This window comes from Anopheles gambiae, chromosome 2 (assembly GCF_943734735.2).
Source record: "Anopheles gambiae chromosome 2, idAnoGambNW_F1_1, whole genome shotgun sequence".
NCBI lineage: Eukaryota > Metazoa > Arthropoda > Insecta > Diptera > Culicidae > Anopheles > Anopheles gambiae.
Window position 1 is genome coordinate 11,310,737 of NC_064601.1, and position 27,667 is coordinate 11,338,403.

The following is a 27,667-nucleotide window of genomic DNA, read 5'->3' on the forward strand; positions in this document are numbered from 1 at the left end:
AACATGCCATTGTTTGGTGGAGATGAATAATAACCCAAACCAAGCATGACATGTGGATGTTTAGGTGCTCAGATTGAAGGTGTGTACGTACAGTACAATTTAATTAACGCGTCAAGTGGTACTCCAACAGTTTTCGCTCCATTTTATCGCCCCATTAGAGCATCATCGTTATTAAATATCATTTAAATGTGATTACATTAAGAGTTGCCCTGTTTTCAATAAATGAAAAATCATTTTCCACCGTAAACTCCTTTCCGAGCATGCTAAATGTGAGATGAATGAGCACATCAAAGGCAAACTTTATTTGCCACTTGATTCTGTTTGTTTATTTCTGCAACCATTCAGCAATCAACCAACTCCATAACACACGCTCACACACACTTCCGAAGTGCTTTTAACTGAATTCATTCAATAAATACAGAAGGCTAAGCAAAGCATGAAGCACTCCGCTTTCATCAGCTCATAATGCTGTTTGTTTGGAGCAAATTTTAAACGATCACTACATCACTTAGCCGTTTTTGTTGTCCTTAATGGACCAGCTCGGTGCGTCGGTGCAAACGGAGGAAAGAGGGGGGTGGGGGGGGGGGGTGAAGAAAGTGAACGATGGCGATATGAAAAGAATAACGTTCTCGCAATTGAAGTTGTACGTATTTTCCAACGTATAAAACATCCTTGCCACCCCTTGCCCCCGTGGCTGTGTGTGTGTGTGTGTAACGCGTCCATTGGAGCGACCGTGTACACATCATATATAATATAATGACAGTGGCTTTTCTCTTCCCGTTTCCCCTGCTTTAGTTAGGGAGTTGGGTGGTGGTCGTGCACGATGATGGTCTCGATAATGGCGAATGTGATAAAGTTTCTCCCATTTTGTCATCAATAAAGTGTACCGGACGCTCCGTGCACGCCTCTCGCTCACTCGCTCTAGCGCGCTTGTTGCGTCTCGCTTGTTGCGAACGTGTGGCAGTGCTGCAGCACGTTTTCCCTGTTTTGAAAACTTTCGTTTTCTGCCTTTGCTAGGGGGTTTCGATCGAGACGCAAACGGGTCCGATTTTCTTTATGAAGCTTTACGCGAAGGAAGGATGTTTGCGGATGGTTAATGCGTTTTTTTTTTGCTTCTTCATATTGGTCGCTTCAAGCTCGGCAAGTTCATGCTGTTGAACTAACCTTCCTGTCGTCGGGCAGTGAACGAGATTGTTTGCACTTCTGTACAGCAAAATAGTAGTGGTTGGACAGATGATTGGTTCGTTTACTCGATAAAAAAAAGTTGCATTAATGGATGAGAAGAGAATCTCTCCATAAATTACGCCACTATATTTCTTTGCAATTAAGTTAATGAAATATTTATTTAAAAAGGGCTCCCTGGACTGGCGAAACATCTTCTGAACACATTTATAAAATAATGATAATGAGTGTTCGATGTACGTTTCTGTTTATTTTTTGTCGATTTTGCCTTTCTTTACCGTACCCAGAAGCCTCCGAATGAAATGGGAACAGCCGTTGTCTAAAGGGTGGTAGGGCACGGCTAACAAGCAATCGTATACCGATAGCGTTCAATTACAGCATTTCCCCTTACAGCTCCCACGTGGTGGTGGAGTAAGCAAAACGGAGCAAGCTTGTAGTAAGATTTATAGCACTGTGGCCACCGCCCACATTTGTCCAATCCTTTTTCTCCCATTCCGATAAAACCTCGTTACCGCCCGCAGCACACGAACGGTTGCCAGGAGTTGAAAAGTGCACTAGGTAATTGAAAGGATGCACCCATCGGAAGGTTACATTGTCTCGACCCATGCGACGTGTGTGAACTTTGCAGAACGTCGTATTAAAACACTTCTGCAAGGCTGGGCGTTCTGGGGTGGGGTTTCTTTGGGGAAGAGTTTTAACCTTTGCTCTTGCATTGCTGCGTAACCCTTCCGCAAAGATAACGCTCGGGCAATGGCATGACAGATAAGGGCACACACCATTCCAGGGAATCTGTACAGCAATGGCTTTAATGTTTATCGATACGCACCGATGACGTAAGGGTAGCTAGACCGCACACAATCGGCAATGCTAAACGTATAAATAAGAAGCAAATCCTTGCGCAGCTGCCATTCGGCCAGCGGTCGAAAGGGGCTGCTAGTCTATCCGCAAATAAACAATGTTGTACATTGCCTTTTACAGTGTGCGTGTGGTTTTGCATGGAAATGCATAAAAGCAGGAAACTTTTTCTCGGGAGACAAGCACAAGGGGACGCTGCACACCACATGGCACATGTGCTGGTGATAGCTCGCAACAGCTGAAGAAAAGTAATTTACAACATGTAATAATGCTTGTAGTTTTGAAGCAAAAGTTCTTCCTGCAAACAACTACGCATCGGGCCAGTCTATGTTGTACGGTGAGAAAGCGTCCTACGGCGCACCAAGAAGCGATGGCAAACACACAGGAGAACCTTTCCGAAGTGCCTTGTTTTACATGCTAATTACTGCGGGCTGTGTACCAGTAGTTTACAGTGCAAGCGTCTGCTGAAATGGTCATCTTTTTCCTCGAATTTAAATTGAATTTATAGTCTTTTGCGTTGGTTTCTCAGGAAGAAAAGAGCACAACCAAGCACAACGAATGTGGAATAGCTCGGCTAGAAATTCAACTACTTTGAAGAAACAGTAGTGGCCTGCTGCAAAAGTTGCACACCCTAATTGTCACGCTTCGGAAAGTTAAACAAAACTCTTTTAATTGGCAACTTACATGGTACGGTTCGGAAGTAGTTCATTGATTCTCCCCCCCAAAACAGGACGGAATACAGTGTAGCAGTTTGGGACGATGATGCGTAACCCACTAATTGGCTCAAGTATGTATGCAGTCGTAGTTTTATCGCATGAATGATTGGCTCGTGGGATAGAGGTCTCGGAACACACACACACAAAAAAAACGCGCTGCCACCCGCACTAATCTGTGCGCTGTCACTGCGGAGGCCAGTTTCACCACAAGAGATTAGCACAGAAATTACATGTGTGCGGTGAGTGAGTGTGCACTACGAGACGGCAATGAATGGATCTGATGACCTGCTTACCTTTCCCTCTCCCCCTCACACTCCGATCATTCTTGGACCCTTCACATCCCAGAGTACTGAGTTCTTTACTTGTCCACACGACTTTTGCTTTCGTTGTGTGGTTGCGTCAACTCGTGGAACCAGATCGTGGCCAACCGTTGGCAAACCGTCTGTGTTGACCAGCAGAAGTAAACCATACTGTTGTTTTGCACGTTGTCGTCACACACACACACACACACACCCGAATGGATGACCTGCCCTTGTCAACGGTGCGTAATTGATGGCGTAATCATATGTGAGGGAGGGGTAGGCAGCTACGTTGCGGGAACGGTTTGGGAACGGGATCAGAAAGAAGCGTCCTGTGGGGCGGGTATCGTTTGGCACCGGAGTGACCGTACGTCCCTTGGGTAGAATCAACCGCCCTGTAATGGCAACGGTAGAAGCTTTACCAGCTTCGCTACGTAATTGATGACTGTTGCAGTTTCGGGGAGAAGATTTCAAAAGAAGGATCAACATCAGGATAATGTTTGGTTCCGTATATGCTCTATCGAGAGAGCTATATCTATCTACAGTCTTGAGGAGAGGAATCAATGGTATAGTAATTTCAAAATATCATGTTTTTAGGAAAGCGTTGTGCAGTAACTTGAGTCAACACTTAATGGCAATAATACCAGACGTGGATCGATTTTTTATGTGGTTGTTCACATGTATCAAGGACAATGAGGTCTCGCTGTACTGACGTGCACGTTGCACTGTCAAAGACACAAGAAGAATATTGTATTCAGCTCAGTAACATCGTATGTTTAAATTAGCATCTAATTGGAGTAAGCTCGGTGTACATGAATAATAATGTTCAGCGGTTCACTGTAATCTTTTCTCTTGCATTTAATTGCCACAGCAAGATACGGTAGAAAAGTTCTAACTCGATAACGAGCACATCTCATTTGGGCCACAGAAAAGTTTGTCCCCAAATTGGCACATCTCACTCATAATAGAGTAAACCAGATGACAGTGCCAGTCGTTCATGCAGTATCTCCCGATGGGGGTTCATAGCTCTGCTCTTTCAGTTGCCAGTGCTGCCGATATTTTTACGGGTAGAAGAATTTATTTCATTCGCCATTTGACGCTAGCGTCACAGGCGAATAGATAGAGCAAACCATCCAGAGTATAGAGACACTCCGAGGAGAATAAATTGTACCCCAGCACCGGGTCTCCCTTTGCTTAATACGATGCAATTCTTTGCGTATTCCATTCGTTTTTCCGTCGTTCACAGCATACGACCCTGCGCTGATCAATCACGCCACTATCGTCATTGAATCTGTGTGTTATTTGAACCTTATTACATATGCAACAGCGCTTGACGCATGCAAGTACAGTGCGGGCAAGCAGTGGTATCGCGGCTAGCATTCCGATAGCACCATTTTCCACGATCGATGGTGGTGTGCATCGTATGCAAACATTTGCATCCTAATGCAAATCAATCGCCAACAGGCACGTCCTTAGGGTTAGGGACTTTAGGTACCAGCGAGCAAGTACGCGGTAGCTTCATCTCAGCCTTTCTTGGCGGATTTAACCCTTGTGGAAGCGGAAAATGCGCACAAAAAGAATCAATCTGTAGCAAAACGCTGACACACTGAGTGGATTCGCTGAAAGTGCCACTGTGCCAAAAACGGTCGCTAACGCATCTCTCGTGCGAGGCGGCTGGCGTCTTTCGGTTCCCCCTTTGGGAGTGTAGTTTGGTGAACCTTTTCCCCACTGCACGAAATGTTCAAATTTGTTCTAGTTCAGGGTGTTTTTTTTTCGTTTCATGTAAAAGTGTAAAATAGCAAAGGAATCTTAAAACTCCACTCTCCATCTCGGGAATGTTTTACCTTTTATGGAGGTCTGGGTGAAAGGTGAAACACGTGGTGCAAGTGTGTGTGTGTGCCATGGACAGCTTAATAAATTTAGCCACCGGCGTACCGTAATCCGGCTGGAGCTATAAACGCGAACAGGGTTCCCTAAATTTCGTTTCGGTCGTTCCTCAAACAGCGTCTCTCGTTCTCGCTCGCAGTCGAAAAGGCAGAAGCACAACTCCTGCCCCTAAAATGTTGGTTCGTTCTTTCTATGTAGCTTTGTGGTTCTTTTTCTTTTGAAGCAACCCAACAGTCGTAGTAGATCAGCTTTTATACCGGCAGACAGCAATACAGCAACAAAACTCGCCGTAAACGATGCGTGCAAGGTGCGACGAACGGAAAGTAGTGAAAATTACGACCTTCCCATTGGCAGTTCCGGTAACGCGCGGGCTGCCCCAACAGTGCCTGGAGGTGGTGCCGGATGGTGTGAAAATCTGGCTGATGATAGCAAATAATAGCGATCAATCGAGGGCGGCACGTTTTGTCGATCTTTGGACCATTCTGGATCGATTTGCGTCGTCTCTGTTTGTTTTTTTCTTTATTCAGCTAAAGCTTATGTTGCTGAACGGGCATGGTGGTTACGTGTGCGGGCTCGTACGCAACAAAACCCTTCGCCTGCGGCAAGGGATGTTTAAGGTGAACGTTTTTCCTTTTATCTGTCCACTTGATTTACTGACCTTAACCGAAGGGCTCATGAAAGGATGTTGATTTTTAGCGGAGGCTTAATACTACATGCTTATCCATTGATGTTAGGTTCGTCGTCTGGTGTTTATTTTCTCCTCCCTATTCCTTCCAACTCTCCAGCGTTACCCTCTGCGCGTGCTGGAGCGGAAAGTCTTTATTCGTTTAAAAGCGAGCAGAGAGCGTCTGGGTTAGTATGTGGTTAGTACGGTGAGTCCGGGACCACGTTATGGCTCGCTGTCCTTCCGGGCAGGCGGCGGTCTGCAAAAATTAACGACCCGTGGCGGCGGTACACCCACCGAAACCAACCAAAAACAAACCATTTGGAGAGCAAAAAACAGGGCCAGCAGGAGTGTTTTCCGAGAGCTGTAAAAATTCGTTTGAATAGAAGCGCTCACATCAGTCAGTCTGTGTGGTTTTTTCTTTGTCCGGGGAGCCCATTTCCTTCCCAGCACACAAGATTGATCTCGGCAGTGCTGGCGGATGTTTAGTTGCAAAACCGCGCTGCTTGGCTGCTTCCGGCGGGATGGAGCCAGCGTTCTTCAAACCTTTGCCATGGTACCATGCACGAAAAGGTTTTTAACCCTCCCAGAGCGGCAATGGTGACGCTTTAGTGTGTAAGTAAACATTCGGGTAAAGGATACGGTGGGCTAGGTTTTGGGTACTGTGTAGGAAGATGTTTTAAAAGCAAGTGTTTTTGTCTATAGTTGGTTGTAGTTTAACTAAAAACGATGAATGTTTGGCGATTTTAGCAGGTAGTTATAACAAGAATTGATACATCAGCAAAGGTCTACAGCGCAACAAAGGAACGTTGAAGTTTTCATATTTCTCACTGGTACATGTGCATACTATTGAAGAGCTAATGTGCCTGCTGTCCGAAATAACGCAGACAACATTTATCTTCCCTGATCTTCTTGTGTAGTTATTCGCTTTGGGTTGAATGTCTAACCACAACCTTTCGGAACCTCTACTACGCCATGTTCGTTCTCCGGGCTCTCTGGGCGCGACGGGCAAACAAGCAAACAATTTAACCGTCGAATGGAATTTGCAAAAACTTTCACTGCCAAAGGATTGCGAGGGTTTTTGGCGCATCAGGGCTGAATGTTTGCTTGCGCAAGGCCACTGAGTCCGGTCGTGAATGGAACGTTTGTTTGAATAAAAAGCATGGCATCGGTATGGAATTTAACAACATTATCCTGCCCTGCCGTGGATAATCGTTCATCCCGTCTGGTGCAACATCAATAACGCCATCAAGCATATTAAATCATTTATTGTTTCGGAGAACCTCAAACGATTGCTGTGGAATAATTATGCCCATTGTTGACCATCTTTTATCGTTTTTGTATTGATTTTATATCGTTGCAGGTATAAAGTTGAGCCTTCTATCAAACCAAATCCCTTCCAGGAAAGCTTAATTACTTTTAAACGTTTATGGTTCATGCTTATATTTGTATAGATCGGCTCAAGTAGTAAGAATTTTCACCCAAAACTCTGCTCGAAGTTCGAATCGAGCAAAGGATCCGAAAAATTAATAAGTTTGATTTGCGCCCACGCCCAATATTGTGCATAATGTGCTTGAGATTATGCAAAGCAGCATGTTGTTTCGTCTTGCCAGATGCCGCTGTGCTTGAAAACGAAGCGGCATAATAAAACAAGCTTGCTAGCCAAGGATTAGAATAGGCTGTAAAACATCCTGTCCGTTACGGTAGAAAGCTTTTTCAAATAATCTTTTTTGCATAATGTCTAAGCAGCAAGTTCGGGAGAAAAGGGAAAGGTTCTAAGGTGCGCAAGATTTTTTTAGCAATAAAACTTTGCTCAATCAAAACTACCGATGAAAGGGGGAAGTAACTTTGCTTGCCTGGTATGGTCAAGTTTCAACCAATGGCAAAGGTTTCCCCTACAAACCGGTGAACTGTATTAGCCTCTATTGGTACTTCATGTGAAAGTTTTGCCTGCATTGGTCTGAGAGGCAGAAAGCATTTAAAAGTTAGTTCCGGTTAAAAATTAGAATGTTTATTCTTCTATCCAAGGATGGTACTAAGCAGAAGATGTGTGTTAATAGTGCAGTACGGCTTTAGCAAGAGCTCAAAAATTAATGCACTGGAACTATGAATTTCAAATCATCAACATCCGCTTTCAATTCATTCACGATGATTCTTCGCCAAATCATTCTTTACCAAAACAACAAAGTAATTTATAAATTCGTGCCCATCTTAAACTGATTCACTAGTTTTTATTTCTTCCCATCCCAATTGATTGGCTACACTTCGTACAGTAGTCAGCTTATGGAACTTACTGTACCCTTTGCGATGCAAATATTGTGCACTCTTTGTAAGCAGCTTAGTGATGCTTAAGAATCAAATGCAAATGCACTTCCTACAGACCAGTGCAGTGCCACTGTTTTCATTATCACAGCGACAACAGTTTTGCATAAGCTACGAGCGGAACAGCACACGAACTAATTGATTCCACAAAGTAATTGAAGTTAGAAAACTATCTGCCAGTCGTTACCCATTTTCGATGGCTTCGCATCTCAACGAAACAACAAACTCTGACGAAACAAATGAATTATGGATGGGCATTTAATGTCGACCTTTCGGAGGGCTGCGTTTTCTAACCACAGCACACTGACTACTATCGACCCACGTGGTCCTATTATTAGACCGCGAAAGGTCGAAAACAAAAGTCATCCCTTCCGGGCAAATCAGCTTTCCGGTGTTATCGCATTTCAGACGGTGATATAACGTCCTTAAATCCTGGCATTGATCCTCGGAAGTGTGGAAGAATGTCCCGTCCGTTGCGTAAACAGTCGAACATCAACAGCCAGCTGTGATTGATGAACGGAAACCACACAAACGGAGCAGAAAATGTTACAGTGTCGTTTCTAATTAGAAATTTCGCGGTATTGTCAAATGCTAAATTGGCTGGATGTGTTGTTGTTAGCGCAAACAGTTCGTTTTTTTGTTGGTTCGAGCAAATGGACAGGAAGACAGACTGGAGGACGGACAAGCTTGATGTAAGCCGGTGGTTACCGCCGTTGGAAACGAATAAAACTCAAGCAGCATTCTTGAACGTTTTTTTTAGAGCAGACCCTCAATCGTTCCTCCTTTTGGTGTGGACCGTAGTGCTTTACTTTGTGGAAGTTTTGTGTGGTATTATGGGTGTTTGACAGACTTCCTTTTTTTGTACCATCCCTAGGATGCTGCTTTGTTATGCTTCGTCTGTAAACCACTCGAACCGGATTAGACGCAATTAGGGATATCCTTTTTTCATCGAACAGCGGATGGTTTTCGAACGGTTTTACGCTGTTTTTCTTTAACGCTGGGCGAAAGGAGCGAAGAGGATTGTGGTGGTTAACGATTCTAAAAGAAAAAACACAATAATCATCTACTAATTTGTGGCTGTTTGAGCAGTGTTTGGGTTGTCCAAAACCTTTGTACTTTTTGGTGGTTTGGAATGTTTTAACTGAGGAGGTCTTCACAGCGCCCACCCGTGGATGGTTTCTGATAAACCTGTAAAAAGAGTCTATGCACCAAAGATGAACTTCATTACTATTCATGTAAAGCTGGGTCTATGCCAACGCTTACAGGAACAGAATTTTAGGCAATAACAGATTCAATGTAAAGGATTTGTTTCTCAATCCGGTTTACAACCATTAAAGCTTCGAGCTTGAATCTTCTGAAATATCCTAATACCATCACATTCTTTGCAAATAATCACACAATCTAATTCGCTGAAATGTGCGGTAGCATCGGTGCAAATGTTAAAGTACAGCTTACAAACATTCGACACAAAAAAGTAAGTCCACATGCACACAGTCACGCAATTACATGGAACTCAACCGCAACATCGTTAATTACTTTCAACCGCCCGGTACAAACGTGGTCAAATCACAAGGCTAATCACATCACTCGACGTGAGTGTCTATCTGAAATGGCGGAAAATTAATTACGCCAAATTTCCCGCGGCCACATATTTGCGTGAGTCTCTGTGTGTGTGTGTTTTTTGGGACGAGTAGGGCGAGTACAAAATAGAAGAAGAAGTGAAAATGTATGTAGTCCCCAGTGCCTGGAAGCAGTCGTGTGGTCCGTTGTTGCGGACTCGTCACTAAATTGCCACAGTGAACGAGAAGCGAACGGGCGCGCAATGCCGATGGAAGCAACCCGCAAATGATGTCACAAATGATTTGTTTGCATGCACCTGTGCACTTTTACAACCCCTCTGTGATGGAAACTAACGAACGGGGTTTATCATCGGGCCCATCAGCTGCCGTGCCGTCCTTTAATGGTAGTGTCCTGCTGCGGTCGAACAGATCGTTAGGCAAGCCGTGAATTGGCGTTAGCATCGTTACATACGGCCACAAACACGACGCTCCAGACACGATAATCGCCCTACACCCTGCACCTCAGCCTGTGCTTGCAAGCCAATCTACGATGCTTTGATCAAAAAGTTAGACTTGACAAATTTGCCAATAATACTTAGCTAACAAAGCGGAACGGCGTTTATTACCGTACGCAGGAAATGACTCCGGAAATGTTTCCTTTCTCCTAATAATATTGGTTAGTTTTCTTTTTTTCTCATTCCACGGATATTCTTGTCCCTATAACGATAAAGATAAAGCGAAAGCGGTACGTGCTAACTCACGCTTCAAGCTTCAAGTTCTACAAGTCGTTCGCGGTCCCTATTGATCGTGTGTTCGCTACCCGGCGAAGGTGAAAGTCGCTTTGATTTACCCTTCTTTTTATTGCATTCTTATCAGCGATCTTTGCTTTAAGGATTTCGCCGCTTGCTTTGTGTCTGTGTCTGATGGAGGGGGAAGAGAAGTTTTATTTACTCAAAAACTCGAAACAAACCGAAAACTCTTTTGGGCCATCCGTAAACTTGCAAGTGGTCAGGAAAGTTTGCCAATCGTTCTAGAGTTTCGGTAATTTTTCTTCTTTTTTTTGGTTTTTTGTTCTTTGTTATGTTTTTTTTTTCGATTTCTCGCCCACATACACACACACCTTTTATTGGTATTTGAAAAAAAATAAAATGAAATTACCAACTGGGAAAGATTTGTTGTTTGGTGGCCTTAAGACGATCAATTTTGCTGTAGGTTTAAACTGATTGTTCAGGGACACAGAACGCGAAACACTCCATCGAATAAACAGTATGTGTTTTATTTCATAAGACGCGAGTGGTGATCAACATTGCCATCAGGAATTCCCATAAACAAGATATATGGAGAAGTGTAAAGGTTTAATTGGATACGATTTAACCAAATGATTATGTGTCAACACAGCTAAGATGAAAGTGAGTGTACATAAAATCGAATATGCTCAAGGTGCGCTTTCCTTCCGTCAAACGATTGTCAAAACAATTCAAAGCATGGAGGCTTCCATTTGGCATGTGTATCTTTAGCTTGTGGCACTCCTGCTCGAAGAACGACTATCATCTAGACCAAGAGTGCCAAAGAGTAAATAAAAAAGGAAAGAAAACGAATGCCGTCAGCATAAAATACAGCCACTATTTATAGATAAATCATTCCTCCGAATATAATGTCGCGTCAAGTGGTTGAGAACGTGAACCACCTGGCGTCTCCATTGGTAAGGGTGTGAAACTTATCAAAGCATTTCGGTGGGGTTTGGTTTTATTTTGAGCGTGGCAATCAAAATACTTAAATGGTAGTTATTTGGTGTTTGGTTTTTGCTTTCCATGAAATTTATGATTCTTTTGTGGTACTTCAATACTTGTTTTTAGAGGTGTATGCCTTAGGTGTAATGGTATATCGTGTCGTTCAGTTCAAGTTCATTTTATGCGTGTGTTTGGTATATGGAATGGACAAGACAATTGTTTCCGTCCAGGTGTTACCTTAATGAGAAATTGAGCTTAATGTGTATAGATATGTTGTACCATACAAAGTTTAAAATACAAATGATGGCATCTTTGAGAACAAGGGTCTGGCGAATTTTAAGACAGCCAAGTGTAGAACCCTGTTTGAGAGAGGTTGCTTTTAACATTTTTTATTTTTTTTTAAATTCAGCCAATATTTATTCAACCTTACAAAAAACAAGAAATATCAGCAAAAAAAGACAAAAAACACACACTATCTACGGTTACCATCGCAAGCGCTATCTAAAGGTCGCTTTCTGCCTTGCTACATTATCTTAATGGCATTGCAATTCACCCTGTGCAGAAGCCTTCTTTTTACCCTAATTAACGGCAGCCTGCGAAGGGAAAAGATGTTGCCGAGCAGGGTTCAAAAATGTGTATGAAATGTTTGTTGCAGCAACCAAAACAAGCACCAAAAATTTCATAAAACCGTTTCGCTCAAAAACCAACCCTTCCGGGCAGAAATGCGAGAAGCGATAACTGAAGCGCAGTGTGAGATAATCATTTCTTTCATTTGTAAGTCGCACCCAGATTTTTAACCCCGTTTGTGTTTTCTCTCCGTTTTGCAGTTAATGGATGGACTGTGTGAAGATGAAGCCAGCTGCGGCACTCCGGGCAATTCCGCTCAGGTAAGTGGAGATGTTATCCATCCTCTGTTGCTGATGTTTAACCTTTGCCTAATTATGATATTTTTTTGTTCTTGTTTGAAATCAACTCGTAATAACTTACCTGTTCGTTGCCGTCGTTTCGGTTCGGGTGGTTCGTATTTTCATTTCTTTAGAGCTGATTGGGCGCTTGTTGGGGAGGTGGCGATCCAAGCTGCTTCCAAAATGATGAAAAGCACGACAAGTTAGCAAGAAAACACTTTTGCCTGCTTCACGCGTAACGCATTTTTTCGGTTTTTTTATCGCTCTTCCGCTTCTACTATACAGGCAGACACTCTAACAAACACACTTTGCTCAATGGGCTTAAATTTATGATTATTATCACTCGTTTTTATTAAGTACGCGCACAGAACACAGATTCAATTTTTTGCAGCAGTGCTCACTCGCTAGATGGAAAATCACTTGTTACATCGTGGCTGATTTATGGTTGATTAGTAATTCAGGGCAGGCATTTGCTGCGGACATTTTGACACAAACACACACACGCGCACACACAGTGTCAAAACCGTGGTACACAACGGAAGCCAAAACAACTGCTAGACTGGAAAGACGTAAGAGAAAGATGAAATAGAACGGCGTGGCGTGTGAATTTGACGAAGAATGGTGTGTTTCCTTTTACAGCAAACTGAAATAAAACGGGCTCATAAGCAGTGCTGTCCCATTCAATCGTTCCATTCGTTCCATTCGATCGTTTGTACACATTCCGTTTGTAAATCTTTAATTGACGCGGCACATCATTAGCTGCCAACAAGGACAGTGTATCGGGCAAATGGCAACACTTTTACGAGCCTTTCGAGCAGCTGGTACCAGCCAAGCATGTTTCGATGCTGCGGTTTCGCTTTCGCATTTCGAGCCACGGCCACGAACTGCCGCGGCCTGTGGCCTAACGAGCAAAAGTTAGCTCATTGAACAGTATCGCACACTAGCCGGCGCTGCCTGATGGGAGAAATTCGAACCATTCGAACGCACTCACGAACACGACTATGCCAATACTGCGTCTTCCTTCTTCCTGCTCTTCCCATCGGCAAACGACCGACACTTCCGGGAGATGGGAGCTATTTCACTGCACCAGCACACTGGAGGACACTACTTTTTTAATTAAAACTACACCACAAACAGCAATCATCGGCCTCGGGCCCGATCATCGTCTCCGGCTCGCAACTTCACGACACACCATCGGACGGGGTTCTTCAATGCCGCCCCGTAGCAAAGATATTGCGATCGTGGATTGGATTTGCAACCTAAACTAACTCGCTGGTGTCGGGTTGTAAATAGTTAGGGCTTGCACGGCCAAACTGAAAGTAGTAGGATTTAATCATAAGCTCTTTTTTCCACCGCATTAAACCCACTTCGTGAATCTATCCCTTTTCTACCGGATCCCATTCCTTTTCGTGTTCTTTCCCTTAAGCCGAGAAAGGGATATCCATTCCGGCCGATTAGCTAGCGGCCAATTGCGTCCCCTCGATACTTTCTGAATGAAACAATAACACTCGATACACACGGGGGTGACGTTGGTGAGAGGAATCGGTGACAATTAATTCATCTGTCAGATATTTTGAGCTTTTCATCTTTTAAACACATCACTCAAATCGTTTCCCGCTTGTTATTGGTCATGAATATCGTTCGGATTGAGGAACATCGTTTCACACCGCAAAGCACTGTATTTTTTCTGCATTTCTGCTCGCCCCACCCCCCAAAAGATCACACCAAAGATAACGTATTCATCGCAAGGACAAATGCAAACCATCCAAGTATCGGGGAGCGGCCACCGTTTGCTAATTATTTTTATTCATCATCCACATCGTACCAGATAGCAAGAGCAAGAGCATTTGCCATCGGTTGGTGAGTAGCAGCGTGCGACACTTTTGAAGGAAATTAAACAAAACGAAGAAAAATAAAACACGCACACACACGCAAATTAAAAATCGAAACGAAAAGGAAAGGTTAAGGATCACCAAGAGCGGCAGCAAAAGGGGCACAAAAATAGAGACTAATATTGAAGGAATGAAAAAAAAAACACACATACACACACACACAGAACGTTTGTATAAACGCAAACACACCAATATATGACTACACAGTGTTACAATTCGCGGCGCTTTGACACGCCCAGCTAAAAATAGTTGATTTTTTCACATCGCGCCTCATATTTACACAGCAAAGGAGGATCCCTTTTGGGATGATTTAAAATTACGCGAAAATAATAATAATAAAAAAGAACACCCCCAAGAGCACCAGCACTGTGCACATCAAAAGGAAGTTGATTTCGAATTCCACCGATGGTAGAGTAACTGGCAATCAAACTAATCACTCGTTTGCATACTTCACTGGGCAATGAATCAATAAAAGTGTTGATTATGTTTCGCTCTTTCTCTCTCTGCTCTCGCTCTGGTATCCCGCTTTTTAAACATACGTTTGATAACGAACGGAGTAAAAGCTAAACCATGTGACGGGCGGATTAGTTGGGAAATTTCTAAAAACACACATTCCGCCCGACGGACACTGACCGAACGACGGACACTCGGATGACATTTCCCGGGAGGTGAAGCAGAAGGAGGCGGCGGACGTTGATCGAAAGCGTTCTAGGGCAAGGGGCAGTAAATCACACAATGTTATGTCACCGTCACTGCTTCGATCGAACGTATCAACCGCGGTTCGCGGGCAATCATGACGATGATCACAAGGCGGCAAATTGATCACTTTCTTGTTTCCGGTTCTGCTTTTTTCCTTGTTTCATTTTTTATTTAATTTCATTTCACATCCAAATTTGCCACAGCACCAAGCCCATACTTATAAATTTAAATATACACTCAGACGGTATTCTCCGCACGGGACTAGCAAACCTTTCTATCTAACACACACGACGAACAAGCGGGCCACTGTCATGGTCAGGTTTTCTTCGCCTCCGCCAACGGCAACGCCTTTCTTTCGCCTCCCTCAACAACTAAGCAATTCTCTGACCCAGTCGGTACGTCAGCAGCTGGCAAGTGATCGTGTCCGTAGCCGCCAGTATGTTTGTCGTTATTTATTTTTTTCTTCCTAATTTGTGACACGCACCACCACCGAACGGGGCAGCACACGGTAATATCCGATCCGTCCGCACCGTAGCGCGTTGGTAAGAAAACTGGGGCGCTCACGGTGCTAGAGTGCGGTTTGAAATTCAAAAAGGGCACTCACCGGGCGCCGCCACTGGGTGAACGCCGTCCGCGCGGAGTGCCCACTTCGGATGAGTGGGAGAGCGAGTGTTCGGGTTTAATTTTACCAACCAGCTGATGAACCAGCGCGCGTTTCGTTGCTTTTTTATCTTGCACAAAACGATCACTGTTTTGGGTGGGGGGGGTGATTCGAAATGGGCTGCTGCCGGTTCGTCTAGTTTGTTTGCTACGAGGCCGCAAGCGAAAGCGCCGTGATCAATGCGACGTGATAGCGGGATGGATAGGGCAGCATTTGAAAACGAGAAACATAAAAACAAATTCGTTACTGCACACAGAAACCGGCAGCGCAACCCGGATGATGTGGGGCACGTGGCTGTTTATTTTTCTTTTGATCAGCTACGATCGGTTCGCCTTTGCGGAACGATTAATTTGAGTTTTTTTTCTTAGTTTCATTGTGTGCTGGGAGGCTGTGGTTTGGAGAGTCTGTTTTCGTTCGACATCGTTTATCGACTAGTAGCGGAAGCTTGCTTATATTGTTGGAAATGAAAAGCAAACATTTATTCTAGACATTTTACGTCATCCGTCCATTAAAATAGATTATTTTTCGATGTGGGAAGATTGAAATCTACTACAATCGAATAAAAAGAACTTATCTTTAAGTTACATAAAACTAAAGACGAACATGTTCTAGTTCTAGTTTTGGCCGTACAGTACAGAATTTAATAATTAGACCTTCTAGAGATCTGTTAAAAATTCGTTGATTAAAGAAGAGCGTAATAGAGTGTAATTTCAAACAATGTCGCAAACCCTGCAGCAAGCTTTGCTTATTCTGTTCCATATACGCGTCCCCCAACTTGCTGCCCCAGATCAGACACTCACCAGTGTAAACAAACGGCCACTCAAACCGACGACTCCGCGTGAGTGTCGTGTTCATTTTCGCCCACTTCGTGTTTGCGTGAGTGCACGACAATTTTCGCGCGCATTTTGTTGAAGAAGAACCGCGTGGTGTGTAGCGTTTTGGATTTCGTGTCAACAAGCATCTGATACACGAATAAAAGTAGTAGTTTGTAGTAGTTTTTGCACGCAAATGGATTAATCTGACTGAGATATACTTATGGGTTGTGAATAGATTGTTTGACGCGGAACATGCGAGAAAATTTAACAAGTTGGAACTGGATTTAGTAGGTAATTTTCTAATTTAGCACTCGACATTAATGTTAAGAATGGAACCATAAGAAGTACCCATACGTATCTTTCGTATCACGAGCAAATCTAAATGCTCAACAAATACCTCTCTTAACGAGTAAAATCTCGAATAACGAACAATATCGTTTGTGTTTCTGATACAATTTTTGCTTCCGAGGCGAACCCAAGTTTACAATTCTTAACATTGAGCATTTTTTTAATTATTGTTCAGGCAAATGATTTTCAATACAAACAATCGTTTAATATAAAACTATTGCCAGGAGCAGAATATCTTCCCAAATATTATTATTATGAAAACATTTTTCAGTTTTTCCAATTCATATATGCACATTTTCAGTTCTATAACAAATTTGTTTACATTTTGATAAATTATATGAAAAATCGTCCCTCCCATAACGAGTGGAACAGATTTTATTCCGGTTTTACCTACATTTTACATTTATATTTTACTTCAATCAAATTTCTATGAACATATTATCTTCTTCTTCTTGGCCTGCTCAATGAGCACGTCTCGTAGACATGGCCAGGTCGCCAATTCGTTTCCAGGAAACTCGGTCCTGGGCTGCAGTCCTCCAACCACGGTTGCATCCGATTTCCGACAGGTGCGACTCCACCTGATCCAGCCAGCGAGCTCGCTGTGCTCCTCTACGCCTCGTGCCGAACGGGTCGCTGACGAGCACCTTCCTGGTGGGGCATGAGTCCGGCATCCTCATCACGTGCCCCAGCCAGCGTATCCTTCCGGCTTTGATGACCGTCAGGATGTCTGCACCGCCAAACAGCTCAGCTAGCTCGTGGTTCATCCTCCTTCTCCACACGCCGTGCTCGCACACACCGCCAAAGATAGTCCTTAGCACCCGCCGTTCGAAAATGGCGAGTGCATTGGCGTCCTCCGTCAGTAAAGTCCAGGACTCGTACCCGTAGAGGACCACCGGACGTATCAGTGTGCGATATATCGCGCATTTCGTGTGTTGCTGGAGTCTTCTGGATCGCAGGAGTTTGTGGAGCCCGTAGTAGGCACGATTTCCCTGGACAATGCGCCTTCGGATTTCGCTGCTTACGTTGTTGTCCGAAGTTACGATCGTGCCAAGGTAGCAGAACTCCTCTACCACCTCGAGATCGTCGCCGTCAACTGATACTCTGCTTCCGAGTCGGGCTCTATCACGGTCAGAGCCCCCGGCAAGCAGGTACTTTGTCTTCGTCGCATTGATCCTCAATCCAATCCTAGCGGCTTCGCGTTTCAGTCGGGTGTACGCCTCGCACACCGCCGCAGATGTTCGCCCGATGATGTCGATGTCATCCGCGAAGCCAAGGAATTGGAGAGTTCGGGTGAAAATCGTGCCCCGGATGTCGAAGCCCGCGCTTCGCATGACACCTTCCAGAGCGATGTTGAACAGCAAACAGGAGAGTCCATCCCCTTGCCTCAGACCCCGGTGAGATTCGAACGCTTCTGACAGCATGTTTGTCACTCTCACCTTGCACTGCACCCCGTCCATAGTGGCCCGCAACAGTCGTACCAGCTTCCCAGGGAATCCGTGCTGCTGCATGGTGTTCCATAGTTCGGTCCGATCTATGGTATCGTATGCCGCCTTGAAGTCGATGAACAGGTGGTGCGTAGGGATCTGGTGCTCTCGGCATTTCTGGAGGATTTGCCGTAGAGTAAAGATTTGGTCGGTAGTTGATTTGCCTCCAACAAATCCAGCTTGATAGCTGCCGACGAAATCTGTAGCAAGAGGCGAAAGTCTGCAGAAGAGTATTCGGGACAGGATCTTGTAGGCAGCATTCAGGACTGTGATGGCCCGGAAGTTAGCACAGTCCAGCCTGTCGCCCTTTTTGTACACTGGGTGTATGACACCCAGTTTCCACTCGTCCGGTAGTTCTTCCTGATCCCAAATCCTAACAATCAGCCGATGCATGATGACGGCAAGCCTCTCCGGACCCATCTTGAACAGTTCGGCCACCAGACCATCGCTGCCAGCTGACTTGTTACATTTCAGCTGTTTGATGGCGCTGATGACTTCGTCCAAAGATGGCGGGAGCACTTCGTCATTGTCATGCTGGCTGTCGTAGGGTTGCTCTCCTCTGCTTCCTGCGTCTGCTCTGGTATCTGCTCCGTTCAGGTGTCTGTCGAAGTAGCACTTCCATCTGTCGATCACCTCTCGCTCGTCCGACAGGATATCTCCCTCCTCACTGCGGCATATAGCGGTCATGGGAGTAAAACCGCTCCGTGCCGCATTCAGCATCCTGTAGAACTTACGAGTTTCCCCCGACTGGGATAGCTGCTGCATGAGTTGCTCGTCCGACTCTTCGAAGCCGCGCCTCTTGTCCTGGAAGAGTAGGGTCTGCTGCCTTCTCAGTCGTCTGTAGTCTTCCACGTTCTGCCGGGTCTCGCGCTGGAGCATGCGGGTCCGCGCGGCGTTCTTCTCGGAGAGTGCTCGCCTGCACTCATCATCAAACCATTCCTTCCTCTGGTTATGGGTCACGCGGCCAATTGTTCGCTCGGCCGTGCTGCTGATGGCTTGCTCCACCATGCGCCAGTGGTCATTGAGAGACATCGCCTCGGTAGTGGTGTCCTCCGGCAGCGCTTCCCCAAGCGCGATTGCGAAGTCCCTCGCCACAACAGCTTGTTTCAGCCGGTCTGTGTTGAGCCTTGGGGTGGGCTGATAGCGCAGTTTGTTGGCCACGCACAGTTTCTGGCGTAACTTAACCATAACCAAAAAATGGTCTGAGTCGACGTTTGCTCCTCTATAGGTCCTTACGTCGATTATGTCCGAGAAGTGCCTTCCATCGATGAGAACGTGGTCGATCTGGGAAAGTGTTTGCTGCGGTGATCTCCAGGTGTAACTGAAGCGAGGTGCGTGCTGGAAGAAGGTGCTGCGAATGTTCATGTGCTTGGAGGAGGCGAAGTTTACGAGCCGAAGCCCGTTGTCGTTGGTCAGCCGGTGGGCACTGAATCTTCCTATCGTCGGTTTAAATGCCTCCTCCCGTCCGACCTGAGCATTAAAATCCCCGATGACAATTTTAACGTCGTGTTGTGGACAGCGGTCGTACTCCCTCTCCAACTGCGTATAATAATTGTCTTTATCGTCATCGGTGCTTCCAAGGTGCGGACTATGCACATTTATGATGCTCAGGTTGAAGAACCTGCCACGAATCCTCAACCTGCACATCCGTTCATTGATCGGCCACCACCCGATCACTCGCTTTCGCATCTCACCTATGACCAGGAACGCCGTACCGAGTTCATGCTTTTCACCACCGCTTTGGTAGATCGTGCAATCGCTACGATAGGGGCGCTCCGTCACTCCTTTCCAGCGCGTCTCCTGAAGTGCTACTATTCCGAAGCCACGGGCCCTCACCTCGTCCGAAAGAATGCGGGTACTTCCGGGTGCTGTGAGAGATCTGCAGTTCCATGTTCCGAGTTTCCAATCGTTTGCCTTGTTCGGTTGCGTGGGTCGGTATCGGTTGGTCCGGTTCGAAATTCTTTGGTTTCCTTTCGTTGCGTTTATGTTTTTCCAGGGGTGGCTTGCAAGGCCTCTCCCCCAACCTCCAGTCTCGTCGTAGGGCCTACGCATCCTAGCTGATTAAAGTCCCGTAGGATGCCAGGACAGAAGGGGCAACCAGCCGCCCCTAACATGGAGAACAGACGCTGGTCATCCCCCCCCGCTCAATTTAGCCATATAGCCCATCTTCCCAAGGGGTTGGGTTTCCCCGTATACCCAAGCTCAGATATTTGGAGAAATATGTTACCGTTCTGTACGCCGTGGACGTATTGAGTCGGAGTAGGGTATGGAGATCCTATATTAGCCTTCGAGAGGCGTCAGACCATACCCGTATCAGTGCGGTATTGCTACAAACACTGACAACAGAACAATATAACATATTATATCATTTTGAATTTTACTGATAAGACAAATGACACAAAATTCGAACCGTCACTTCAGCTTTCATCAAAACAAACTAACCGGTACTATCTACAAATTAGTCTAGCTACGATGACCTCTAAATTTTCGCTGTCCTTTATAATCTGACCATATGCCACCCATCCTGAACGATAACACACGATTAGCTGAAGCTTGCAATCGCCATTCAGTTGGTTTTTAGACGTTCTAACGTTCGGTTGTAGGCTAGGCTGTTCTGCCTTGTCTAGAACGATGTGTAGGGTTTTTACCGGGTTTATCCTTGCTGTGCTAGCAGCTTCCAAGGTCTTCGTTGAGGCCGAACGTATTGTGTGCTCCTTCACGAGTGGATCGGTGTACAGAAGGGACGAGTATGCGTTCCAAATGACAGACATACCAGTTTCACTGTGCACCCATGTCGTCTACGATCGTTTGGCAATTGATTTGTATTCTAAAGACACTCCGTACTTCACTCTCACCAATCCCGACGCCGATGAGCCGTTCGATGAATTTGAAAAGTTCTCCGCACTAAAGCGAACCAACCCGCAGTTGAAGTTGATCATTTGTCTGCGTAGTATATTTATTGCTCAAGTTGCGTCGGAACCAGACCAAAGAAGAGCTCTTATAGAAAGGCTCGTCCAGTTCATGTCAACGTATAACTTGGATGGTGTTGAACTGTTTTGGGCTGATGAAAGGTTCAAATCTGAGGAATCGCTCTACCTGTTACTAGAGGAGGTTAAGAGCGGCTTCCGGGCAGCCAATTATCCGACGTGGGAGGTGACCATACTCATTGATATCGACCATCAAGGTCTCGATCATGCACGGTTGTGTAGGTGAGTGACATGGTTTTTAATTGAGACAGTGTAAATCTGTGAAAAGTGAAGCTGCTGTCTGACCGTTTGATTGTTTTAGGCAACTGGACTTCGTACATATTGTAGGTGCGAGTGAGCGTATTCCAAAATATCACAACAAAAATACGAAACCGTCCGCCAACGCATTGATCAATATAGATGGCAAGACAAATTTTACTCTGGACGGTGCCCTGCAGCACTGGATCGATAAAGGCTGTCCTGCTCAAAAGATCGTACTTGGGGTGACGTTTATAGCACAAGTCTTCAAATTGGAGAAACCGTTTTTTAGACCTAACTTTTATGTTAAAGACTTAAGAACATTCTGCACCCTAACGGAGGATAGACCGTCTTGCTCTTACATAGAGCTGTGTCCTTCGTTTAATAAAGGCGATTGGACGATGGGCTGGGACGATACGGCAGGACTGGCCCCCATGTTTGCCGGGGTAGTGCTTATTGTGCTGGCAGTTTTCAACGTCTTCGTTGAGGCCGAACGTGTTGTGTGCAGTTTCTCAAGTTCGGCAGCAGATAGAACGGGCGAATATGCGTTCGAAATTACGGACATACCAATTTCACTCTGCACCCATATCGTCTACGATAGTCTACAATTGGCAATCGACGTCCATTCGAACGACACTCCGAACATCCTGCTCGTCAATCCCGACGTGGCGGTTGGTGGTTGGCGAAAGTTCGCCGCACTAAAAAGCATCAAACCAGAGTTGAAGCTGTTAATCAGCATTCGCAATCCATTAATTGCTCAAGCCGCTTCGGAATCAGACCAACGAAAAGCACTCATAGAAGTACTGATCGAGTATATGGCAGACTATAAACTGGATGGTGTTGAACTGTTTTGGGGTGGGTATGGAATACAATCTGAACATTCACTCTACCTGCTGGTGGAGGAGCTCAAGAGCAGCTTCCGGGCAGCCGGCCATCCGACGTGGGAAGTGACCATACTCGTAGAAATCGATCACGAGGGAATCGATCATGCACGGTTGGGTAGGTGAGTGACATAGTTTTTAGTTGAGGTAGCATGCGGCTGTGTGTAGTGGAGCATCTGTGTAGAATTTTGATCTTTTCAGGCTACTTGACTTCGTACACGTTGTAGGCGCGGGCGAGCGTAAACCAAAGTATGGCAACAATAGCACGATGCCGTCCGCCAACGCGTTGTTCGATGTAGATGACCAGACAAATATGACCTTGAATGATGCGTTGCAGTACTGGATCGATAAAGGCTGTCCGGCGGACAAGATTGTGCTTGGTGTGGTCTTCATTGCACAAGTCTTCCAATTGAAGAAACCGAACACCGTTAAAACGCCAATGACATACTGCACCGTTCCGGAAGAAGGACCGTTTTGCGCTTACATTGAGATGTGTCAGAAGTTTAATGAAAGCGATTGGACGATGGGCTGGGACGATACGGAAGGAATGGCACCGCACGCATTCCAGACCGATTATTGGGCAGCTTACGAGAATGAGGCCTCGGTAGGCCGGAAGGGTGAGATCGCGCGAGAGAAAGGTTTGGCCGGGGTGTATGCTGTCGCGCTAGATTTGGACGACTATCGGGGCAAGTGTGGGCCCGCCTACCCGTTGTTGAAATCGTTGTGCGGTTCATACAGACAGAAGGCAAACAATTAATTAAAATGAAATAAAAAGAATATTCGTGTGCTTGGTAATGGTGCAATGCGGGTGCAGATCTCGATACGATTCGTTAAAAGTTTCAGTAAATGCAAAGAAATCATCCTTAATTTAATCAATATTATTAATTCATTTAAAAGAATGCATGAACACATAACTGCAATTTGCACTCCTCTAATTAGATACTTCTCTTTCGTTTGATTTATGTGACGTTCAATAATCAATAATCATTTATACTCTGTCATCGTCGCTTAAAGAGTACTGTTTACAGCAACACCCAAAGAATATCTCCTGCACTGAGCCATGATAAGGATGGCCCAACCAACTGGACAAAGAGCAGCATAAGTTTGAACGACAGCAAACAAAAAAAACCAGTTTCCCTTCCCAAATGGTGGCAATACTTATCGCAACGAAACACATAAACAAACACTCCTTACCTCGTCCCATTGGCTCGTCCCACATTTTCACCCTTGAAAAACATACGCTGATGAATCGTCCGTGACGGCGGAGCGCTGCAAGGACGGGTCCAACTGCCGAAATCGCTACCGTCTTTCTTCACCACTACCAACACCACCACCAGTACGTGCGGATATGAATGAACTAAGACACAAACAATGAATGAGCCCCAGACCATAAGAGGGGAAGGTCGACATGCTGTCGCGAATGTTGAACGGCGCGTTACGCTACGCGCCAAACTTTTTGGCAAATTGCCATAAAGAATGTGCGACTTTGAGCGGGTGCGAGCGGGTTTCGGTTTCGGTAGGGAAGGGTGGGGTATACACTGCGAGCTACTGCGAGACCATGGATGGGGTCATCGCCATACGAGATTCACATCTTTCTTGGACGCACGCTGCTGCTGCTGCTGCTGCTGCTTCCACTGATGTTTAGGAAAGATGAGTGAGTTCTCCCTACTGTGCGAGACCGCTGTTTGGTGTGCTGCTCGCGTTGTGAAGTTTCTGGGTCACAGTATTTGGGACCGGACTCGGTTTTGGGGGTTTGTGTTTGATAAAAAGAAAGTCTTTGAGTTGAGTACGAACGAAGTGTGTGGCGAGAAGCAATGCAAAAGAAGCTTCCGCATCTTGCTGCCGCAGTTCACTTATCGTTCGAATATGGAAAATGTAGCTCCATAAATAACAACGGCGGCATACATGCTCGCCTAAATGCAATCGATTCTGCCAGATAACACGACTGACTTACATTCACACACAGACACAAACACACACACACACACACACACACACACACACACACACACACACACACACACACACACACACACACAGAAACATACATACACTAAAATTAGAAGCCAAAAGAGCATCTTTTTGGCGTTTCTTTTCGTGTAGCATCGTTGCTTCAACGCTCGGCGAAGGCGGGAGCAAGTTTTGCCTTGCTGCTGACACAGATAAATATATTCATTTGTTAACACACTGTTTAGCATAAGGCAGGGACGCAGCGGACGGCCGAGTCTGGCGACTGTAATGAGGTTCATTTGTGAGTATTTCGTCGTGGTTGTCTATCTTACACTTTTTTTCTCGCTGCCTGATTTTGATGGAATAGAAGCAGCAGTGTGATGATAACCGAGCAGTATGATCCTTGGAGAAACTGCTGATACAATAAGAAAAATTCATCATTTATGTTGCTCTAATTGGAGCAGAGATTTTGGAGGTTGATGATGACAAAAACAAAAAGCTTAAACTGTTTCAAAGGGATTGGCACAATGAGCAGTAGCAGTTTCGTTGAACGGGGCTTCTGTGAACGCCTTTTGCATGTTTAGTGCATGCCAAACGGAATGGAACACAAAACTCACTGAAAGGGTAAAGTGTTTCTGGAAATACATAAACCTCTTTGGAGTTGTATTTCTGTCGATGGCGTGTGTGACACCGTGGACAAGAGCCTGCTACACAAACCTCCACCCACAGCGAGAATCCATCCATTGGCTTCCGAGAAACCCACAAACAGTGCATTTGTTTGTGCATATCTATATTTGATCAGTTCGCTCGGTGGTGCACCGGGCCGGTGACGCAGAAAGTGCAGTTGTAACATCTTCACGGGACGGTGTGCCAAGTAGGAGGCAACATTCAAATAGAATGCAAACAAGGTAACCGCTTCGCTGCATGGTACATTTTGCTTGGGACAATTTCCCAGCGCTACAAAACACTACCGAACACGAGCGGTTATCAATTTCCTTGCCCGGCTAGAGTGTCACTAGGGATTGGACAAAAGGGAATGCTACGGATAGGGCATGGTGAAACCGATCGCCCACGTACACAGTGTAGCTCGATGTTGTTACCATTTTTTTCCTAGCACCAAAGACAATTGTATCATGTGCCATTAATGCTATACTTTAGAGAGTTTATTTCTTTCTTCTGGATGGAAACTTACTCTACAGTTATAGTATTGAATAGTTGTTTAATTATCAAGATTTGTGTTACTTCAGCGAATCTGAATTATGACTCCTTCAGAATTGCATATGATATCTTGATATCACAAATAGATAGCCAATAAGCTTATTCTAGATTTCAATCTAGGTGCAAAACCGGCACATGCTGTCTTCCCATAATGCTGTATATCAGATAACCGTCTTCAAGATTACCATCATGGTGCCGTTTAGAGGCTTTCGATATCCTGTTGTTGCTCCTGTACATCGAAAGGCACAAACCGGGCAGGATATATGACAAGGATCATACATACAAGGACACACAACATACATCGCAATCCCACTCAATACGGTGTCGGCTTCCAACCGTCCCCAACCTTGCCGTTTACGTGCTTCCCTTTGCGAATTTAATGTACCCAAATCCCGCACCCCCAAAACATGCAACTGCAGAGCGAAGCAGAGACGGGAAATGACAAAGACGATGACATTGTTTTGCTTCTCACGTATGCCGAACTGTGCGGAATGCAGTGCTTCTAAAATGCATAGAATCCTACCCTCCACCACTAGCGCACCGTCCATCGCAACTAGAACATTGCTTTGCAACAAACCCACCGAAGCCTCACCGTACTTCTCCTCCCTTAAATCGCTTCGTGTTCGCAATCTTAAGCAGCAACGTCCATATCCTGCTTAGCTCCTTCTTTCCCGCACTAATCCTTCTGTTCTCACTCCACTAACGCTCCACTGCGTGAGTGTGTTGCTCCAATCTGCTCCAACGGCACGTATCATTTCGAACCGCGGGCGCGACTGCACGCTCACGCTATTTTTGCAAACATCCTTGCTCCGGCTCGTTTAAACGTTCTCATCCATTAGTGCACCACGGTCCACGGCCCGGTGGATGCAGGGGTTAAAAAGGAAACAGTCATCTTTAGTGCATGAATTCTCTGCTTCCCCCCCACTTACGCTAATCTACTTGCCGATGCCTTTTTCACTTTGCCCACTCACAGCAGGGCGGCTAGATGGCGGCTCATTTTGTCATGCCTAGCCTAGCAACACGCCAACGCGAACACGTCCTTTTTTTTTTACTTTTCTTTAGCACGTTACCACCCAATGTGCATCATCCCCAAGTAAGGCACACTGGTGCTGTTCGGTCATGCGGTAGGTTTAAACAACATCCGTCAATGGAAGTGAGCTCCCACACAAGCGCGCGCGACCGCATCGGAATCAAAGCTACGTCATCTAAGTTTTATCTTCTCTCTCACCTCTTCCTCTCTCTCTCTTTCTCTCGTTCTCTTTCTGTCTATCTCTATCTCTATCTCTCTTTCACACACACTCTCTTTGTGTGTACTTCTAAAAGTGCAGAATGTTTCCGGTTTCTATTAAAACCTTCAACACAAAGAGGCAAGCAAGCAAACAGCTGCAGCTGCAGTATCTTCTTAAGAACTGTCCCCTGCCAGGGATGGTACGCTGGTGGTCGTGGTCACGAGCACATTGATAACTCCATGACAGAGTAATTAAAACTCGACCCCGTCATCGTCAGCCCTCGGCGGCAATGGGGCGGCCACCGCGAAAGGCAGCTGATGTGAAGATTTCTCTTCCCTTTCTTAAACACCAGACCACACGAGGGGCACCACGTGCCACGCGAGAGTGGGTGGTAGGAGAATGTCATTATAATGTTTTGATGGAAAAATCACACTGTGAGATTTTTTTTCGCTCCTTTTTTGTCATGCACACGTTCCCGTGCTGATGCCACACTGAAGGGGTTATAATTAAAAGGCATGTGCTTGCTGTTTGGGTGAAAGCGGGGAGTTACTTACAGCGATCATTGTATATGTGTCGCGTGTGGTTACGGGTGTGTTTGTTACCGCTATGATATTTTTAATGCGGTTTTTTGCTGGTGTGGTGTGGAGCTTGTATTTGCACAGGAAATGGATACTTGTGGTTACTGTACAGGTAATTTTATATAAGCTCTTGTGGCAATTATTCCATCCTACGATTAGCTCAATTAATGCTGCTGACATTGGAGTATGATCAAAGTGTAATGAAACTAGGCGAAGGAATATCTAATTACAAAACCCAGTGCAGCGATACTTGGTGTAGTTTACAATGTTGTGGCACTGCTTAACATAGAGTTAAATTCTCAATTAAACGCATTTTAAAATTGCATTGATGAGCTTTCGTTTTTATATGTAAAAAGGAAATGGATGGCAAGAATGACATTCTACCCACGTGCGCTTATTGTGCATAATGAACTCATTTTTTGCTCTCTCTCCCCCCCGGAGGAATAAATTCTCTTGAGAAATACGGGTAATGTAACGCGACGTTCCACACTCCTTCCCTGTTAGTTCCGTTCCCGTTCGTTCGCATCGAAAGCGGGGACGAGACACGTGCTACACCCGAAATAAAGCCT

The 27,667-nt window shown here is 45.3% G+C and overlaps 2 protein-coding genes across 5 annotated transcripts in view; one reads left to right on the forward strand and one right to left on the reverse strand.

The window, feature by feature from the left end:
- LOC1281264 (FMRFamide receptor) overlaps positions 1-15,280 on the reverse strand; it is a 68,641-nt gene extending 53,361 nt beyond the window's left edge. The window contains exons 1-2 of one of the 4 annotated variants that reach the window (XM_061648779.1): positions 14,981-15,280; positions 12,202-12,678 (exon numbers count right to left, since the gene is read on the reverse strand). The gene's annotated coding sequence lies outside the window, so the exon portion shown is untranslated. Of the gene's footprint in view, positions 1-12,201; positions 12,679-14,927 lie in introns of all 4 variants that reach the window. The other 3 variants (XM_061648777.1, XM_061648776.1, XM_061648778.1) reach the window with 3 other exon arrangements.
- Positions 15,281-20,401: 5,121 nt separating this feature from the next.
- Positions 20,402-22,936, forward strand: LOC1281262 (endochitinase). Its single transcript, XM_061646796.1, has 3 exons — positions 20,402-21,227; positions 21,307-22,245; positions 22,325-22,936. Exons 1-3 carry the CDS (start codon positions 20,650-20,652, stop codon positions 22,878-22,880), a joined length of 2,073 nt encoding a protein of 690 aa, XP_061502780.1. The 5' UTR covers positions 20,402-20,649; the 3' UTR covers positions 22,881-22,936.
- The last annotated feature ends 4,731 nt before the right edge of the window (positions 22,937-27,667 follow it).